Genomic DNA, 22,358 nt, shown 5'->3' with positions numbered 1-22,358 from the left:
ATGTGCTTTTCACTATAAGGGGAAACTCAAGTGAGTGCTGTGCATTATAAAGATAGAAAAATGGTTTGTCTTGTCCCATAATCCTGATAACAGTAACCTCTCTCTTTACTCCTCACCTTGAGGAGTTTTTGCTGTGTCTTCTCTTTTGTCTCTGACAATGGTTCTGTTGTACAGTGTATTCTTAAAAGAGGCAGACTTTAATTATGAAATGAATTACATCTATACTGAGAAGTCATGCACCAAGTCAAAAAAAAAAAGTGCTATCAGGAATAAAACTGTAGAAGGTATTAGTTGGTTTATGTGAATGAGGTCAGCTAGAACCTCTCCTACTTCTCAACATCTTTCTATTCGGAAATCATTTTTGGAAAGTACCTAGCAATAGTGTGTCTAAATTTCCAAAGCTGTCATCCATTCCTTCTCTCCCATCATATATAATAGAAACTATTGAAGGTAAAGGCAATTTGACTGACATAACTGAGAGGATGTATATTTTCCCTGTCTTCATTTGAGAGTGTAGAAATTCCCACTTACTGCTCAGCATTTCAGTATAAAGTCTTCTCTCCTTCACCTACTAAAGCAGCTAAGAAATAGAAGGCCACAATGGAAAATATTTTTAGCACTGCTCTGCTCTCCTGAAATGCTGAGCAGCACCCATGAAACAGCTTGTTATCCTTGTTTGTGACTGGGGAAAATCAAGAAGGGAATTAGAATCTGAAATAAAAGTTCCCTGCTTCAACTGCTCTCAGGAGAGCAAAAGGCAGATTGAGAAAATATGATCTAGCATTTTTCGGATAGTGATTACCCAATTAGGTCTTGTTCTTTAAAACTTCCTTTTAATTCTCTAAACTTTTTAATACAACTTTGATGTATCCCTGATATATTTAAAAACCTTACTTAAAAGATTTCCTGTATCTTTCTTTCTCTTGTTGGGGTTGCATGAATTCTTACAGTTAATGGAAGCTGGGATTCTTCAAAACTGGGATGTTTAAACTGTCAAAATTCTCTTATTTTGTATTGCTGATGCCTTCTCTACTCCTGCTCATGTAAGAACAAAATGTGCATTATATATGACTAATAAAATTTGGGAACATTTAGTTTAAAAATCTGGTACTTTATATTAAAATTTTTTATTAAAAGCGTATTGGGCCACTGAATCATCCAGCTAGTGTTTGATAAAAAAAGTAAGACTAAGGTAACATTCTCTTTCAAATCCTGTCCCTGTCATCATTATCCATAAAAATAAGGTATCAGGTATAAAATAAGCATCTTCGCAAAATGAAGTTCAGTGCTATCAAAGATGGAAGCTTTTGGCCCCTCAGATTGACCGACAATTTTTGGAAAGCATCATTTTGCCATGATTTTTGTGCTAAAATGATAAAATATCATATCAATGAAACAAAGGGTATAATGTTTAACGTAAAACAAAAACAAAAACAAGAAGAAAATCTCTAAGATAAAAAATACAAATACAAACCTCTTCTTTATGTAGAATTTAGAGGACTTGTGGGCTTTATTTTGCTTTTTTTAACTGGCTCACTCTCTGTAATTATTACTGGAGATTCTAAAGAGTGAAGCTGAATCACTGCAAGTTTTATAGTCCTTACTTCCAAATCAGAAAGTTTTGTGAAATGCACAAAAAATTAAATACGGCCAGCCAAGGCTTTGAAGGAATATTTTTTCAGTGCTTCTTAAGCCAGCATGGAATTTTCTTTGGCTACTATTTAGATGAAAGATTATGACATTTTGAAATCATCCTTAACATTTCAACAAGAAAATACCACCTAGAAAATAAGATTTTCATTAATCTTAGGAACATAGTATCACAACTGAAGTTTCAACTTCCTCTATCTAAAAATTTGAGCATATGTTAGCGTTTAAAATAGAAAGTTACTATGAATTATAATACGTCTACATTTTTTCCGCACACATTAAGGTTATTTATATGTCATTAAAAATCATAAGAATGCTTCGTCCTTCAACATCCTTAACCAAGAGCATAAAGTGATTGCAAAACTGTGGGTCAGTTGTCATAATCATTTGTTGACTATCCTAGAAACAAAAGGTGCAGATGGTACTGGCCTTGTACCACAGCCAGGAGAAAAATATTACGAGTCTGTGACCAAAACAACAATGTTCAGATGCAAATGGAAACATTTCCACCTTCTCTGGAACTTCCCCTTCATTGTCTCAATCTTCCCTACTGACTTCAGCTAAATTGGGGCTGATTTTACAAGGCCATGGCCTTTCCCACTCCCAGAAGCTTTGAAAGAGGTTGTGTTTAATTGGACTTACTTAGTTTGTTTCCTTTGCTTGTGTAACAGTTCCATCCATGACAACCAATACTAACAAGTAGTAAGATTTTCAGTGGGGCCCAAAGAATTCAGCTGCACAAGTTCAACTAAAATTTAATAGAAATTAACCACTTATCTCCGGTCAGCTTTATAGGAACTTTTTCACAATTTTTAAGATACATTAAATATGGTGGAAGAAGGGGAAATCCAGGGAGTCTAGGGTGAAAAAACCCACCCAATAAATGGCAAGTGCTTAGACTTAAATCTCTCCTTTCTGTTTTTCTGTTCTAATTTCCAAAACATATTTATTCATAGAACTAAAGCAAGATACCACATTCCAGAGGGAAAATGCTTATTTTAAAATGGCAGTTTTCATGGGAATTTTTTTTCAAAGGTGGGAGGTAGAATTCCTTGTTCTTTCATTAGAGTAGCTGTCAAACATATTCTGTCCTAGATACACACCTATGCCATTCACCATCCTCATAAACCTTGGTGATCTCCTCTTGTTTGGAAGTCAAAGAAAGTTGCCAAAGTTCAGTGAAAGCTGCTATCAGTTGAACATTTCATTCCAATAGATACTGTTTATATTCAAAAATTTTGACCATCAAAACATTCTGTCAGACCAATTTACTTGGAGGTAACTTATGTCACTGCTCGTATCTCTACAAGAGAACACTGGTAGCATTAATTCTCAGTTTTTTTCAGAAAGCCAACAGGGTGGAATTACTGTCATTAATATTCAGAGCTTTAAACTCACTGTTCCCACCATACTTAATAAAACCGTTCAAAATTTAAAATATAAACGAAACAACATGTTCCATAATTTAAGACTGTATTTTTTCTCAAATGAAACTTGTTTTTAAGACATTCCTTATTTTTTTCTCTCACTTGACTCTCATGGTTTGTGGTACAATTTTTTTGTTCCCACCATATGTAATAAAACTGTTCAAAATTTAAAATATAAACAGAGCAACATGTTCCATAATTAAGACTGTATTTTTTCTCAAATGAAAATTGTTTTTAAGACCTTTGTTCTTTTTTCTCTCTCATTTGACTCTTGTAGTTTGTAATGCAATTTTTTTTTAAATGAACAATGTAACTGTGTTTAGGTTCTATTATGCACACCACTGAACGGACTCCAAAGGCTCCACATTCATAAATCCTAGTGAAGTAGATGAGAGCAGAGCCATCCAGCATCCAGTGGGATCAGGACAAGAGTAAGCCAGTATTCAAAAAATATTAATTAGCAAGGGGAAAAAAAAAACAAATGCCAACACTCCTTTCTTTTAATTATAATTCTTCTTGCAATCATGAACACTTAAAATGCACTGATTCCCCTACAGATGCCCATGTTTCACTTAGCTTGTAACCAGAAATTCCTTTGAGAATTTTTAGCAGGAATCAATAGATATAATTCACTGAAAAATGGTAGCCTGATTAAAGAAAAGAAAGAGCAACAATCTATTAATACATAGTTCTTTTAAGATACAACTAATGCTACATTAGCTAAGTTATGAGTTGCTACACATTTATAGGGGAAGAAAAATATAATTATCACAGTGCTAACTTGGGTGGACGGCCTACAATTTCTGACTATGTTAGATAGTATTAGTGAAAGAAGAAATTGCAAATGAAATGACATTTAGGGTCAAATGCAATAATTTAAGAGGAGCTTCAGATCTTTCCCAGCAAATACGTAAGTAGGCAGAATTCTTAACAACTTCAATTACCAGTTCTAATGAAAATCTGTGTCATATTTACCTTTCTCTCTTCTCTCTGCAAAAAACACATTTCACATGGTGACAGACCAAAATTATCAGGTCCTTTTCTTTCAGAGGAATATTTCCTTTGCTTGCAGTTTGTGTATTTCAATTGTATGCATGAGTTTGTATACTTTTTAGTCAAAGCTTTTGAAAAGGCAGTGTCACAAAGAAATGCTATCAAATGAAAAGACACTGGCTAACTAGAAAACCGCACTGAAGAACAACTGCATTTTAGAAGTCACCTCTGCACTCAATAGGACAGGTTCTCAGGCAGTGTAAATCTGAACAGCTCTATTACAGTGTTGCAACAACATTTTACACAGGCTGAAAACCTGATGGTGCTTTTGTCAAAGAATGCAAATGTTTATATTGCAAAGAATGAAATGTTCATATTTTTAATATATCCTTGGCAAAGACTTAGTAGCAGCAATCTTCAAAGTTTCATTGCAATCCCCCAAACAAATGTTGAGATACGTGAAATAAAATATGATGCAGCAGATGACAGGAAAAATAGGTACTTTTTGTGTTCTTCTCCTCCCTCCTCATAACTCACAATTTATGGAGGGGTGACTCATACACAGTGAGCCAAAAAAGTCCACATTTTTGAGAACTAGTAACACTGGCCATCTTTAAAAAGTCAGTTAATGAAAGTATGTTTTCACAGCATGAAAATTCTTCCAAAAATATACTTACCTCTTCCAGAGCAAAGTAAATTAGAATTTCCTTGGCATTTCTTAGCACTTTCCTCAGCTGGCAAAGGACAGGAACGTGGATGTTCACACTTCTTCCCGGTCCATCCTTCTTTACAGTCGCACCTTCCACAATTACATTGCCCATGACCTTTATAATGAATACAATTAAAGATTAGACATCATACTGATGATAGGTACTAAAACCTCATGATAATATGAACTTTATCTAATTTATGGTTTCATTAAATTGTCAGATTGGCAAAAAAATATAATCAACTCACTATATCTACTTTTTGCCTGACAATGACAATCACTCCATTTGAGCCATATTTTCAAGAAAGCCTGAGCATCAGCAAAAACATGTCTTACCACAAAAGCAAATATTTATTTTATGAGCTCAGACAGAAAGTTAGATGTTCTCTTACAAGCTACACATAGTCATCATTCACTGGACACAGGACCCCAAAGCATTGCTCTGGTGCACATCTGCCTATCCAGTTTCTTCTTGAAAACCATAGCAACACACATTTTATAGCTTTCTCTAGCTATATTTGTGCTTTAATACTGGCTCATAATGTATGTCTAAAACATACACACTTAGTTCACAAGGAGAAAATGGGATGAAGCAAGCATTATAGAAGTTATCAGACTAGTTCCTGGACTACCCATCCCATTTAGTGTACAAGAATGACTGTTCTTTACATTACTTATCTGTTTTCCTTGAAAAGTGTTAAAGGCTTCCTCTTCTGTCCCTTGAACTCATGTGTACCTGCTGACAGGTTGAGAACGGGACATATTTTCTCTGTCCCACATAGATACCTATGAGAGGATGATGTTCTTTTATATATCTTCTTTGACAGAGCCACAGCAAATGAGCTAATGAGACAAAAACACTTGTCTTACTATGCAAAGGAATTTCCGTATAGAAGCCTTTTTTTTTTCTTTCCCTGTCAAGTCATTAAAGTTATTCTCTTTAAAAAAAGAGAAGCCTTTTAATATTGTGAACTGAACATTTCTGGAAAAAAATCATTCATTTAGATACTGAACAGTACTTCAGATCTTAAAAGAAGGCATCCAGTCACCAATATGAGGTACCGCAAATTGACAGTCACTCTAAGCCATATGAAGCTTCAAGAAGGAGCTGCCACTGTGTGATGTTAAGTCCTCACAGCAGGGCTGCCAATTCTTATCACTTGAAGTTTATGAAATAATCATAGCATTTTATTCAACTACAGTAAAATTCTTATCAGTAAACATGGTTTCCCATCATTTCGATCCAATAATTTGGACAATGGAGTTTTCTGCCTCTATCTATTAGGCAGGCAGAACAAGAAAGGAAAAGTTTTGCATCAGTCAGTTTGATGTAGCTCTAAGCAGAGTTGGGTAATTTCCCTAATCTAAATAATCCCTCCTGGATTCATCCTAAAATTAATTTACAAATAATTGTTAAAACCTGAAAAAGATGAGGATGTTTTGCAGATACACCTAACACCTGCATATACTTTGCACACTAAGTATATTTATTTCACAGAAAGCAATAAACAGGCTGTCCAATTAAAATTCTGCTAGTGAATCCTTGATTTAATTACAAATTCTGCCCATCTACCACAATAAACTGAGATGAACACTGATGCATCTTGTCTATTTTTGAACAGAACTAAACCACAGGGCTATAAGACATTGTTCACACTGGTCCAGGTGAAAATGTGGAGAGCTTTGCACAATCTATTTTAGGAATGTAAACTTGGACGGCCAGCTAAGGCTAAATTAGACTTCTGTTCTAACTGTCATGGGGAAGAGAGAAGAATAAGAAGAGGTACCCAACTCTGGTGATTAGATAGAAAAGCTAAGCTATACTTAAACATCATTTTCAGTTACATGAAGCAAGTCATATGAGTACCATCTTCTGTATCTATAGTAAAGTTTGCTAAATTGCAGTTACGCCTGTGTAATAAAGAACACTATCACAGTCCCCAATCCAATGTCAAATGCCAATATCTTTCCCTTCTCCCTTGACCCCCCACACACTTGCAATTCTTTACAGTTTTCTTTGCTTTCTTACAACCACTACACCTTGGGTGGCAGCAGCAATGGCAACAACATCTGGGAAAGAGACAGTTCCAGACCTGTTTCAGTGATGCAAGATTAGCTCTAGGTGCCACAGGTTTGCTCTAATCTAACTAGGTATAAAACTCTTGCATTCACCCTTATCTATAGAACACATTTACCACATTGCTTTTTTAGGTTTGTCTTCCTTAGCTGATGCTGATGCTTTGATCAGTCCCAGAGCGCTAAAAAGATATTCAGCAACATGGTAATAGCTTCAAAAATTGTCAACATCCCAAATTCAATACTCCTGCTGCTCTCATGACTGCAGTTCTACATCCTTCCAGGATATTAATCAAATGCGCCTCTGTAACATTTGGAGGTGGTCAAAATGGGAGCAAGAAAATGAGTCAGTTAAGATTTTCAGAAATGTTTATTTTTCCTTTTCATTTTGTTGTATGAAATTAGCTGTTGATTCAGAAAAATTGATTCAGAAAAATTCAGAAAAATTGATTCAGAAAAATTGATTCAGAAAAATCAGAAATTAGCTGTTAATTCATCAACATTTTTCAAAAAAATGCAGCTGAAAAACCTGTCACATCTATATCAGGTGAAGAACAAGGGTCTAAGAATTGTACATATCATGTTTGTTTCAGCCTTTTCTCCCTATTCCAGGCACCTCCTATGACCTTTCTATGTGGGATCAACCATGCTAGTAAAAGGAGGAGAATATACCTCTTGTCGGGAATTTTTCATTATTTTTCTTGATGTAGCTGCATTCTTTCTATTATTAATTAGGTCAGGTCAAATTTCTGCAGGAGATTGTAATATTAGTGTTGACAGCCTGTAATCTATCAAGTCCCTTTGAAATCACCTTCACTTCTTTTTGCAAAATTCCTGCATGCACAAATTGCATGCTGTGTATTGATCAAAGTCGTCCATGCCCAGCCTTATAATCTTTAACAGTAACTATGCAAAATTGTAGTCAAGATCTTCCTCAGAATCTCAACTGCTGTTAGTGGATGCATGGAGCATCAGTTCAAACATCCTGCAGTCCTTGGACGGATCATGAATATAGCGCTCTGAAGTAGGAGTAGAAGCAAAAGGAAGGTGAAAGTGTCTAAGATGTACAACCAGTGGTGTTCAGCTGGACTGCATATTCCTATCTTTGACATACTGATGCTCTACTTGTTCTTAGGTCAATTGGTATTCTCACAGTACTGTCTTCCATTAATGTTAATACCAATTTCCTTCAATTTCTTCCTGTTGCTTCTCTCTCTGCCATATAATATGAAATAACAAATACAATATGAGATAAAAAAAAATTAAATTTAAATATGCCCAAGGTAGGATATATATATTTCAGAGTTTCAACCATTCTTCAGTTCATGTAAGGCTACACAAAACACAATAGCATTAGAAATGAACTAAGAAATGCTTGTGATTTTTTTATAAAGTTATGCTTTTAAATTTTATTTTTTTTAATTTTAAATTTAAAAATCCATCCGTCCATCTGACAAAAGCTGTCTGGACACAATCCTGGGCAATGTTCTCTAGGTGACCCTGCTTGAGCAGGGGGACACCTCTCCAGAGGTCCCTTCCAACCTCAACCATTCTGTGATTCTGTGATTCTTTGATCCCAAGAAACAGGTAAGGCTTGATACTGTTTTAAGCTTGGGAAAATAAGAACCAGAGTACTAAGGAAGAGCAAGATCAGACCAGTTGGATGCTTTTGTTATAAAACTGTACATAAGTTCCTTTTATAGACATTACTCACCTGAACAGAAGTCATCAGAGTATCTATCATATACTGCTTTGCAGTTTCTTTCATCACACTCACAAGTATCTCCATGAACATCTCCCCAATCACCAGTTGGGTCCACATCATGACATGTGCATTCACCACATACACATGTGCCTAGAAAAGAGAAAAAAAAAAGAGACAGAGGCAGAAGATTAACCGAGCAATTTATATTAATAATAGTTTGATTACAGGAATTTACACTTGAGATTATTCTGCTCTCACAGGAGTGCAGCATCAAAGCTGAAAGTGTTAACCGTGAACATATGCTCATCTTCTACAATTTAAAACATTTTACGATTATTTAATAGTAATACTTTTTGCAATCACGTTGGCTTCTTGTTCAAGTTTCTTTTTGCTGTTGAGCCCTATTAGGGGTCAACAGAAAAATGTATGCACGGGATAGTCATGAATCTTCAGCATCAACAATAATTTGGGCTGACACTAGCGACAATAAAATCAATCCTTTTTAAATGACTTGGGCACAGTAGATAATTAATGATTGCCAAAGCATAAACAGTTAAACTAGAAGGAAGTCCAAATTATAACCCAGCTGAAAATGACTGGGAGGTGTTTGTTAACCTAACAAGAACATCAGCAAAGCTCTACATGCAAACAGTGCTCTTTTCACTTTGCCCAAATCAATACTCAGAGCCACACCCAGCTGTTTACATTAGGAGGTGAAATGTTATATATAACTGAGGTATTTCTTTGGCATAACGTTATTGATACACAGAGAACATATATCCTACTTTCTTAGGAAAAGTCCGAACAAAACAGACTTTTCCTTATTCAAAAATCCAAATGTGCTTGCCAGATAGCCCCACACCTCTGAAAAAAGTGACCTTTTTTGGCTTCTTCCTCAGTGCCAAAAAGCCTTGCTGCTTTTTCTGAAAGGCCAACAGATAAAAAAGAAGTAGCCTAACCTCTGAAATGCATGCAGTCCATTTCCTGGACAGTAGCTTCATTTGTCTGCTATTCCACCAAAGACTTCGTCATCTTATTCAGATTACTCCGAACAATATAATGCATTTGAGGAGAACAGAACAGGGTAACTAAATACTGCATATAGATATGGACACATTCTCTAAAAGGAGAAGGACCATGCAACTGTGCATACATGACTCTCTACATGAAGCAGGAACAGCTGTTGCCCTGTGTAGTACTAAAGCCACCGAGATAGCCCTGAAGAAATTTGCACCGGATTACTGACACTTTTACAATTAAGTGACATCACTGATGGAGAAAAAAAACGCAGAAAATGAGGAAATACCTCTGGACAGTGATTGGTCATCCTCTCCTTTCACCCAGAAATGACTTCACCTTGAATTTGGATCATCTGCCCTGGATACTAGAATGCATATCAACATCTCACCAAAATTAAAAAAATCTAAAGGATCACATGTGGTCTCAGCTAGTTGACTAGACAGTTGGTGGAGAGACAGACAATTCATCCATCTTGCCATTGAGGGAGGCTAGATAGCAAGTTTAGCCTAGATATTTAACTTCTTGAAGGTTCAAAACTGACAAAATGAACTCTACCTGTACCACAAGACATGTAAACATGGGAAACTGGGTAAACAGGAGTAAAGAGAATAGAAAAACTTTGTTGGAAAGCAACTTTAGGTAGTCAAAAGACTACAAAAAAGTTTATTCAGATAAAATCACACATATATGAAAAGCTAAAAGTACTTATAGAAGTATCCCATGAATATATCTTTGTATAGGAGTTTGTAGCTATTCAGAGTATCAGCTATACTATTCATCCTCATTTCCCCCAATCTTAATGTGAATTTAAAGAAATACCTGATTGTTAAAATTTCAAAATCCCTTTGACAAGAAATTACTTTCTCAGTGGAAACAAAACATCTGTTCTGGCACAGTTCTATATTTATTATTTCCAGAATTACATAAACTTCTTTACTGTTAAAGTTCCAAGACTAAATGAGCCTACATGATCTCTGTATTTGAGCCAATCTTTCATTTTCCCCATAATTAAGACAAGAGAGTTTTCTAAATGCTCTCAAGATAATTAGATGTTCACACTATAGCAGGTTTTGTCAGTAGAGATGTTTTTTGGAGAGGTAGCTACAAGACTTGCACTTATATTCTACTGTAATCATTTTGGACTACCGCCAAAAAAATAACATGCTCTTTTAACTCTGTTCATTGAAGCCAGACATGGCAGCTGGTGAATACCAATCTTATTTTGTACTATTATTTTTTTCCAAATTGGTAAAATTAAACAGAAATATTGTGGAAAATTCAAGTTCTAGGGCTTCAGGCAAAAAAAAAAAAAGTAATAAAAGCATTGTTAGGTATATCTGTCCAGCTCCATACATATGCCACAACATTGTTACTGAACATTTAGTTGTTCTTTCAAGTTACAGTGGAAACAACGAGCTTTGTGTTTTCATTTTCCCTATTCAGTTGTGGGTCCTCAGTCTTCTTTAAGAGTAAATTCACATACACTCATGTTGGCTTTACAAAATCCATCCAAAGTCAAGAATCTGTTAATATTTAATTTTCCAGGACAGGTCTCTCACCACAGCAGATATACTGATATAGTATCCTGCTCAGTCTTACTACAAAAATGAGGGATGAGGAGAGCTTTCTATTCTTGGGTCAGTTTCATCTAAAATTGGGTGCAGATATGTGTAAGTTTACACATAAATACATACATACATACATATCTACTCATTCATTTAGAAACGTATACCCAGATTTGAAATAAATCAGAACAAACTAAAAACTATTAGCAAACTTATGACCTACGTCCTAGTGCAGAAAATACATACTGTAAAATAAAAGCAAAATATATAAATATGTGCAGAAGAAATGTGTGAATGACACACCTCTGTTGCTGCAGATTTTGCCATCTGGAGATGTGCATCTTTTCTTGATCTCCCAAGGGGTGATGTCGCACTGAAATTCACATTTATCTCCATGCCAACCAGCCTCACAGTAACAGTTTCCACAGTAACACTTTCCATGGCCTTAACCCCAAACAAATTTTATACAGTGAGAAAGAGGCAAGTTTTTAAAAAGCATTAACAATTTAACCATTTTGATCATTTTTTCTTCTAAAAACTTTTAGTGCTAGGCTCAGAATAGAAGCAATTTATAGCCTGTATTTCTACATAAAATAAGACAAAGGATATTTCAATCATATCTTTCCCCAAATCTACTTTATATAATGTTTTCATTTAACCACAGTCCTGCAGTAAATAAGCACTATGAAAATGACATTACCATTTTTATATTTCTAAGCTTAATATTTGAACCTTTATAGGTAAATTTGGAAGACAGTAAATGTAATAGCTAAAAGTCAAGCACAACTTTGGATATTGAGGTGGGACACATTCTTCCACAGTACTGGACACATCTAACAAAGTACTGTGTATTTTCAACTCCCCAAATAATTCCATAAGAGGTATCTTTTAGCAAGCTGTCTACATTGTTTATGACTTCCATTGTTATCTATTAAGATGATTTTTGAACGTAGATAAATCAGTTCATGAAAAATAAGATTTGGTAAAATTAAGTTTTTAGATATTCGTTCAACAAACCACACGTCTCCTGAAAAGATACTTGGGTCATCTGAGGTTTGATGAAACCAGCTCCTATATATTCCAATCCATTCAGGTACTTCTGCCATGTGCATCAATGGCACAAAGTATGTAAATTAAGTAACTGCCACCCTTACTAATCTTAAAGCTGGAAGTTAATTTCCTTACTAGAAGGAGCCAAGATCAAGTCAGGATCTTGACCTTTTTTCACTCCAGGTACATGCTAAGCTTGGTGGACCTGGTTGTCTCTACCAGAATGTAGTCAATAGGTAGCCTTGTCAGGAGTGCAAATTTAGAACTGTGGAATACTTTTTTTTGTTTTTACAATTACACGTGGAATAGTTATTATAATTATTTGATTACATGCTGAACAATGACAGAATAGAAAAGCTACTATATTACTTAGATAACTAAACAACAATTTTCAACATTGCTTATTACCAGTTGGTTGTTCTTGAACGCTGAACCAGAAGTGAAGGGAAAAATTATGAATAGTTTTAGGGAAAAAATTAATTTGAACTATTGGTAATTTTTGCAGATAAAACCATCTCTTCTTCTTTCTTCACTCACACTCATATAGTCCTCAGACAAACATGATTAGGTTCACCGTTTTTGTGGAGAGTATCCAGGGACCACTGCTAGGTATGTAGAGCTTTTCTGCATCAAAACACCATTCCTTCTTTCCTTCTTAAATAAACCTAAATAATTTATGTCGTGGAAATAACATAGAAGAAAGGAAGGGACAGAGCACATCAAGGAGGCACCACGACGGAAGACAGAAACTGTGATCAGGGGGTTGGGATTTGCTTTTTCTGCTACAAAATTATATAACTTTGACCTTTCGTTCATATGCTGTCCATTTTTTCTGCATGAGGCTTGGTTCAGCATATGGGTATGTGCTGCAGAGGTTCATGTTAGAAAGATCTAATATTCACATGCATAAACTTTTCAACTTAGAACAACCTAATCCAGTCAAGCATACCAATACTTAATATTTTATAATATTTACTTTAGAAGACTCCAAACCTAACATAAGCTATCAGAGCTTTTTATACTGATGAATCAAAACATTAGAGACTTGAATATACCAATTTTTTTGTCCTCTTATACCAGTATACCTTGATTTCCATGAACATATAAAACTAGTTTATTACAGAGATGCAACTGGTCTGGAATATGGTATCACTTAATGAAGCAAGGAGAAACAAAAAGCTAGGAAAAACTTTTATCATCATGAGCAATATAGGTGAGGAAAAAACTGACAAAAAAATAGCAGTAAAATAATTTACTGGAAATAAATAAAAGATGAATTTTTATCATATTTGGTACAAGCAAATAAATACAAGTAGGATCACTGGCATATAAAAGTATTGCCCTCCACTCATTTTATTTTAGGTAATTACTTGATATATTGGCCTCTACTCCTGGATTAGGACTTTGGAGAACAATTCTTTTATCCTCATTTAAAATCCCTCCCTAATCCCAAGCAAATAAGTTCTTTTTCTCTTCAAAAGGACTTAAATAAATAGAATTTCTTTTGTTCTCTGTGTATGGATAAAGACAAATAAAACTATGATGTCATACAACTACTCCCTCTCTCTATATATATAAACCTATATGAGTGTATGAATATTGTAAGAGCAGTTCTGAATCCTACTTTATGTATACAGATACAGGATGCATATGTAAAGCTTGAAATATATTTTCAGCACTTTCCAGCTCCCTAGTAATAAGCCTCCCTAGTAATATAGGCAACGGCATTTAAAATGCTGTAAATGGCATGTATTACACAGTATTTAATTGTCAAACTCCTATTTTATAATGAAATAAAAGCACAGCTTGAACTTCATTTGCTTTTCTAACTGCAGAGTGCACTACATCTTTTTTTCTTTCCTTTCCTATCACAGATTAGATTTTTTATTCATTCTTTTCCTTACCCCTTTACATTCCCTGAAATATTTCTGAGTTCTCATCTTTCATTTATTGTTCGTTATTTTTGCTTCCTTTCCCAAAATTCTTAATAACCTATCTTATTTTTTCCTCTCTCTCCCTCCATCCTGATCTCATCTGTGCCCTAAAGCATTCACATTCCTCATTTTCTACCAAAGACAACCATACTAAAGTAATTCATACCATCCTCTTTGCACTTTTTCCAAAAAGAGGAGGATGCTGCAGGATTTCTTCATGCTTTAGCCTCTTGTTTAGTTCATTTTCACATTGGAAATTCCCACTCAACAATTTAAAAGCAGTACCCTTGCAAATATAATTGCTTTTTTTTTAAATTCATATGTGCAATAAAGACATTTTATAGGTTCATACAGTAAAATGGTTTTATAACACACTATATTCATCTTTGTTTCACCATTCTTCTTCTTATACTTACTAAAATACATACCTGTGCAAATCTCTTCTGTTTCATCATCTATGCATTCTCTGTCATCACATTCACAAAATTTACCATAGACCAGTCCATTCCCTTCTGAGTTCACGCATTTACACCTGCCACACTGACATGTGCCTGTAAACATTTAAGATCATACTTAGTGACCGCAATTTAATGAAAGAGTTTCTTTGGTCCATCAGGGATGTTATACATTTTACTTCTGAACAGGCTGAAATCTAAAGATAATCCAGAAAAATAAAGAAAGGAAAAAAAACATAAATAACCCATATCAATAAAAATCTAATCTCATCTGTAAGTAAATAGGACATTAAAGTGACTCACTCATAACAAGCAGTATCTTATTTTCCTAGGTAAAATTCACTCCTAGAGTTGTCTGTCTGACCTCATACACCTGAGGCACAAAGTCAGCTTTGGAAATTATATCCTCAACCCACTGAAAGCAGAAAATTGAACTTAGCCATCTTCTCAAGAATGAAGTCTGATTTTGTTCAGCTCCACAGCCATATTACATGAGGTGAACATGGCATGGCTATTGAGGTCCTTAAAATATGTTTGGGTGAAGTCACAAAGTTCCCTTGCACTCTAGTCTCCAGCTCCTTTTCTACAACTATCATATGAGGAATAAGACTTAAAAACAGAGTCTTGGAGAAAAACTCAGGAATCAAATGAAGGAAATGTTGGTGAGGAACAACTCCATGAAGAACTTATGGCCAGATGTCAGGAAAAAATGACTCAACCTAGAAAGCAATTATCACAGCAATATATTTAATTGGACAACAGACAAGCTAACTGCAGTGAAATACATTCGTAGCATCATTAAAAAACATAAGTAATATAATAGCATACCAACATAAACACCACACTGTACAGTTTTACTGCAAAATGCATGTTAAAAGCCAGGATTAAACAGCCAATTCCCTGATATTTACTAAAACTCTTGATAGCATTCTTCACTTATATTTTCATGTAATTTTCACCAACCACTTCCTGTTTGCACACTATTAAGTTTCTTTTTTTCCAGATATGCTGATGTCCAGACTCTGGACGGCTCTCTTTGAAGAATTATAGGGACATTCACAATAACATCTTGCTATTTGAGGACTGGAACCTAATTTAACTTTATGCTTTTAGGGCTCATTTTTCTCCAGTTTGTGGGTAATGTCTCAGAAGAAGTTAAGCCTTACAGGAAGGTAGACATACAATAAGACAGATGCTGACTCATCACTACAGCAGGACAAACAGCTTACAAATTGAAAGCAAAAATAGGATGTGTTTGTGCCACATGAGACTTGTTTGTGCCACAGGAGACAAGCGAGTGGTTTGACATGGGCCTGCCTGCAACTTTCACTTGATGTAAGCACCCTCAGGACTCCCAAATGCTTTGGGACCCTAGAGCTGGATTTTCTTAGAACATAAAGCAGAACAGAAAACTTTCTGACATAAATAACTCCTGAGCTCTCAGACAAAGAATAGAAAGGAGTTGTAAACAAACATCTCTTCTGTCACATCTGAGCCTGATCACACATTTGCTTCTTGGCCTTTTCACTAGGGTCCTGTTGCCTCAGCTCAGCTGCTGTCTCTCTCTACAACCCACCCTCCAAAACAAAAACCTCTTTTTTCTTGCTCCCGAGGAAAAGCACAATTACCCCTTTTCCCTCAGAGATTCCACCTGACCTGGAATGTGGCTGCCAGGAGAAAGCCAAAGACTGATGTCTTCTATGCCAGATGACTATATTATGTTTTAAAGGAACATAATGCACAATAATATATGATAGCTGTGAATAAGCAGTTATAAAGAGTTATATGGTCACAAAATAACAAAAATACCATAAAATGACATCAGAAACAAACATATTATCATTCTGATTGTATGGGACATCCCTCTTCCCTACCTCTATCACTTTTATTCAAATTGGAAGGACAGGAACTTTGTGTTTAACTGGGGCCCTGCTGTCAATGGATCTGTAGAAACCGTTGCAGCTGTCACTGGTATGCCAGAAAGTATAAATTTTAAAGAAAGATATAGGAACTTAATTCAGAAGATTCAAACTCTTTGTTACATACACATACCCATTCTAGCAAACAAAGTTACTGAAAAAAGCCCTTCAAAAGAGAAATTTTATGCTAATATTACATAACTAGTTTGCAGAAACCATTTTAAATTTCAGCATTACAAGTATTCATAATACTACTTTACTAACCATAACATTTATCCAAACAAAGAACAGAAGAACAGGGCTGTGTGGCATACATGGCCAATCTGAAAAAGTTAACTCTAAAAATGTTTGCAAGAGCTAAAATAATAAAATAACAATATAACTAATAATATAAATAAGCTATAGAACTAGGAATATTTGCTGCAATTACTTGGAAAATAAATACAAATAAAAATTTTGAGAAAATTGACCTGTATACAGATAATTCACAAACAGGGAACAAGATAAAATTGTAAAATGATTCAAAAACTGAACATCTAAAGAGGTCAGACAGACTGTATCCTAAAAGTGCCTATTTCTCCCCATTAACTAAAAATGGACATTGCTCACATAGATAATCTAGGTTTTAGAAGGATGAGTGCCCTAGTTGTTCTGACATCTGATTAGGAGTAGTTGGGTCATAAAAGCTAATTTTAAGATGGATGTTGGTCAGTTCATGAAAGGAATTGCAATAAACGGGTAGCTGTGATAGCTGTGACAACAACTCATGTCACCCCTTCATGCCTTTTATTGTCAATTTAAAAAGAGAGCTCAGATCTCTAAAGCAATGGTGGAGGTAGCTCAAAAGGCAATCCCATCAAGACAGCCTGTCAACAAAATGTGGTTACAGCTCATTGAAGTTACTCCAAACTCCCTAACCAGTCTCACTGTAATTCCTTTCCTGTCTAATACCAGCAAAACCAAAAACATCTACACTCTTGTTCTCATCCCACAAAACACTGACCTCTTAACCACTTTTGGTTGTTGCTCAGTTAGTTTGGTTTTCCTGCGAAGACTCAGCAATAAACAGACTGGGCTACTTCTACCCAAGAAGAGAAAAAGAAAAAAAGGTCTTAACATTCTTGTTTAAGTACTTTGGCTGATCACAAGCAACTGTATTTATTTTTGAGAATCAGTTTCTCATTTAAGACTTCTCATTAGCCAAAAAATCATGCATTATACATAATCTGTATTATTGCCATAAATGACATGTATCATTTACTCAGTATGTTGTACATTTAGAATTTTAAGTTAATTTTAAGTTTTTTTAAGTAAAAACAAAATTGCTTATCTCTTACTGTGAGAGCCTAGTTTCTCTGTAGCAAGTCCCACAAGACCAGCAATAGTGAGTAGAAGTGGGGTTCTTCAAAAATTCTCTCACTGGCAGATCAATGTCATTGCTAGCAAAACTAGAAGACAGTTTCTTGTCTCAAACTTGATTGGTAGCAAATGACCTTTGAAATTTTAAGGTTGTGCAGCAAAGTCTTCTAAAAGGTTCTCTCTTTTTCCTCTAATTTTGATAAGGAAAGGAATTCCTACTTAAGTTTTGATGGATTGTAAAATTAAACAATGAGAGGAGAGTTACCAAATCAGAAAGGTGAAGATGAAAGTACCCCATTAAAAAGATTCAGCAAATCTTCCACAATTGTGAGTTTCAATAATCATTGTTACAGCTCGCAGATGTCTTGAAAAATTGTACAGCTTATAAATGCCCTGGAAAAATATTTTCAAATGCTGCCTTTGCATGCTATTAACACACCCCAAAAAATCTAAATCTCATTCTGTATTAATGCTATTAGCACAGCCTTTTGACAGGCAACATACATGTCAGAGCTGCAGTTTCCTCAACCTGAAATAGTTATGGATAAACTAGAGTACTAAAGTAGGCATTCTGAATCATTGCACGTAACGTGAACAGAAACAGACCTATAGGAAAATTTAGCATTTTAGGGTATGTACATTTATATCTCAGTCTCTTAAAATATACTCTGCAAAACTCTTAATTGCAAAAAATAGCGGTGATGCTCAAGATAACACAAGGAGAATTTTTTAAGCCATCAAAACCAACAAAAGACATCTTACCTGCACCAGAACAGATGATATCTTGAGAATTCTTACACATTTCATTGCTTTTCTTCCGTGTAAGATTGCAAGTAGTTGGATACTGACAAGCTTCACCATACCAGCCTTCATCACATTTGCACTTCCCACAGTCACACTTCCCATGGCCTAGCAATGGGGGGAAACAGTGTGTCAAGTCCTTTTTTTCATTCAGACAGTATATTTTCTAATCCAATTTTTAAAATAGATCCCATCAATTATAATTTTAAATGAATATCATTAACAGATTCACTTGAAGTCATTCAGGTGCATTATTATAAACAGCCATGAATAGGTATGAATAGGTCTTAAATATAAAGAGACAACTGAAATCTCCATGACTTTGAAATTTAATGCATTTTGATAGGTCTACATACAAATGCCTGTTTTTAAAAGGAATACAGAACTAAAACATCCTGTATGAATAATGGGCTTTTTTATTACCTTCACCTCTTTCCCATTCTTGTATTTCTCTACTGTTAACTATTATTAACACAATAAAACTATAATTGGAGAGATTCCCTTCACATTTTTGGCAAGCTACAGGCAAAGAACAGCTAAATACAGTGTCCTGAGGACCCATGAATTAGCTATTATGGCACAAAGCCAGCTACACTTGCAAGCAATAACTCCACCATGCAGCAACGGTTGCAGCTCCCACCTCTACTAAAAGGCGCAAATCCTTCTTCCTGCAGCCCCCTCTGGCTATCAATCCCTCCAGCCCTCTCCCACCTCACCCCCAGACTTGGCTGCTGCTGCAAAACTGACTTTTATCTTTAAATATTGACACAATACTGGCAATGTGGTATATTTTCATCCTAACAGGACTCTATTTACTTATGACTATTTGCTAGGCTATTTGTGAAGTATCTTAAAGAAGCAATCCAACTGCTCCATCTATTAGGAGATGGCATGCTGGGATTCCATCAACTGATTAATACATTGCTTAAAATTTGCAATATGTCTAATAGCATGAAGATTTATAACAGCGAGGAAAGTTTGAGTTTTTAAAAATTATCCAATTTTCTTTATAAATGCCCAAATATTTAGATGAATTGACAATTTGCACTATTTATGTTGCACATTAAGCATCATGTTCCAGATTCGATTCTAGGTATAAATTACTATCGCTTAATTCTTTAGCATTGCTTTACAATTTTAGGTAGCAAATGTACAAACATTTTTAAATCTTTTAATCTAGAATATTCAATTTTAAAATAAATACCATTTGAATGTATACCCAATTGACAGAAGAAGAATCTTTTCCAATAACTACATATCAAAAATAGAATCTTAACAGTCTATTTTAAATGCATCTATTGCCTTCAGTTAGAATCAGCTCCCTGAAAATACAAACCCAGTCTGCTGCCAGTAATAAGGAATTTAAATAACTCCTGTAAATAAAATGTTTTAAAGAGAAAGAGCAGTATCTTTTTGTTGATAAAGAAATTTTTTTTTGCCTTCCAAGATGGTTCTAAGACAAGATACAATTCAATAGTTCAAAAAACATAGTTCAGAAACACAAGAGAGTTTCACATTAGTGCTTGTTTTAAAACAGGAGCTGCCACCTTCTTAAAAATTGCTGAATGCCTGTCCAGTGGAAAAGGAGAAGAAAAAAGACTGGGACATAAAATATTTAATTAAAAAGCTACTCTTGTGAGTATTCTGCTTCACTGATAGTCAATGGCATAAGCCATTCTGGAAAATGAAGGTAAGTCCTAGGGTGTTTTTAAAAAACTAGAGACAAAACATAACCATCTGCCTGTATTTTCCTTCTTTTGAAACAGTACTTATCACAATAACTTTGGCTCTTCCATGTTAGGCACTCTTCTGATTTAACAATTTGATGTCTGCTGACGAGGAAAAGAGGCTTTAATAAAAGGAGGAGGACTGATTGTCCTGTTCCAATTCCTAAATGACAGAGCAATTCAGAAGCCACTGCTGGTTAGTTCTGGGGGTCCAGCAGCACTAACATCTCTCAGTGAGAGATGCTTTAATCTAAGTACACTGGTGCATAAAGAAAAAAAATTCACTTAAAATTAATATGGCCTGCTTCAAGAAAATTAATAAAAGACTTTCATGAGGGTAGTCATGCAGAGCAGTTTGGGGCTTTATTTAACAAGAAAATACATAAAACTGAAATTAATGAAATTGAACTGGGAGAAATAATGGAATATCTCCTGCATGCAACCCAGAACAAACACAAATAATTTAAATAATATGAATTTGTAAGATTGTATTTATAACTTTTACCTTAATCCCCCCCTTAAAATAACCTAATTTTGCCAATTGGATAATTTTTCAATTTGTAAAGCAAGGGCAACATTTTGCCCTTTTTCAGCTGGACATGTATATTTTCTACCATAGGAAATTCAAAAATTTGGGTGAGAGGATTATATTAAAGCGCAGAAGGACATAAAACTACCTGCAGCAGCTTCTATAACTCCCTGCATCTTCCTTGTCATATATATAATGCTGTAGATCTGCAAGTCAGTGGACACAGAAGTCCTCTTCTTGCTTATTTTGCATATCCACTTGCACCAACCACATGGTCCTTCCTCAGGTCAAAAACAGGGATGTGATGGATGATAAATTAAGCATGTGATAGGCTGTAAGAGATTTAGAAAGGGCATCAAAGGTGTCCAGCTGGTTTCAGATCACTTTCAGAAAGGACTGTCTAGGATAATTTTTGTTGGATATAGATCTTTGTATTATTTAGAAAGCAAATATTATGAAACACCAAACAAAAAGTAAATAGCACTCTAAAAGCTATGATGATTTTTTAACTTCTCAGAATATAAATCCTACTATTAAGCATGGAAAACAGGTATCAGAGGATGTGACACAACAACAGAAAACTGAGCTACAAGACCTTATTAAATAGTTGGTCAAGAAAAGCATGTCTCAGAGTGAGTGATGATACATTGGTTCCATTTTTTTTAAAATGGCCATACCATAAATAAATGGCTAAATATAAATAAATCAGAATTTCATTTAAAAAAAAAAAACAGAAAATAAGGGAAACAGTGAAGTGAAGACTCAAGAAAGGATTGGAATTCCTTTAAGAAAAAGGCTGTGGCTGTAGGCTATGAGAAATTTGCAGCTTCAAACATGGAGAAAAGCTTTTATAATGAAGGGCTCCATTTCTGACTAGCTGAGCAATCACCTCAGAGAGTGTATCTGCGAATATACGCAAAGTATATATGCAAAGAGCTTGTGGGGTGGAAAATGAGACTAATATGCAAAGAAAGCTGTCAGATGTCAGAAAATATATGGAGAAAGTGAGAACGGAAAATGTTAGGCAGGATCAGATCTTGCAAAAATTACAAGTACTAAAATGTACGTTCACCATCCAAATAAAAAGAAAACATGAAAAACAGTGGCTTCACTGAGCAGCAAAGAGGAGTTAAGATTAAAGATAATTTACAGAGAGTCCAAAGCAAAATTAATATGGGGATGCTGGCTACAGTAGCAAATGCAGTGTGGCTAATGATAGAGACTATGGAAATGAAAATTACTCATCTAAGATGAGACCAAACAAAGACATAAAACTGTTTGTAAGGAGATGTCTAGTCCAGGAGAGCAGGACCCAATAATCTCCACCCCAGAGTACTTAAAATATTTTCACATGAAAAAAAAAAAAAACAACAGTCTAATAGCAAAGATTTTTAATGCATCTATCAGGCTGGCAATGGAATGTCTGAAAAATAGAAAAC

At 35.0% G+C, this 22,358-nt stretch overlaps 1 protein-coding gene across 1 annotated transcript in view; it reads right to left on the bottom strand.

The window, feature by feature from the left end:
• ITGBL1 (integrin subunit beta like 1) overlaps positions 1-22,358 on the bottom strand; it is a 152,029-nt gene that overhangs the window by 68,901 nt on the left and 60,770 nt on the right. The window contains exons 3-7 of the mRNA XM_013954027.1: positions 18,625-18,771; positions 14,558-14,680; positions 11,449-11,589; positions 8,570-8,710; positions 4,748-4,894 (exon numbers count right to left, since the gene is read on the bottom strand). Coding sequence (XP_013809481.1) covers positions 4,748-4,894; positions 8,570-8,710; positions 11,449-11,589; positions 14,558-14,680; positions 18,625-18,771 — 699 coding nt within the window. The remainder of the gene's footprint in view (positions 1-4,747; positions 4,895-8,569; positions 8,711-11,448; positions 11,590-14,557; positions 14,681-18,624; positions 18,772-22,358) is intronic.

Source organism: Apteryx mantelli, chromosome 1 (genome assembly GCF_036417845.1).
Source record: "Apteryx mantelli isolate bAptMan1 chromosome 1, bAptMan1.hap1, whole genome shotgun sequence".
NCBI lineage: Eukaryota > Metazoa > Chordata > Aves > Apterygiformes > Apterygidae > Apteryx > Apteryx mantelli.
Note: the sequence above shows the minus strand (reverse complement) of the source record. Positions and strands in the feature narration are given on the sequence as shown.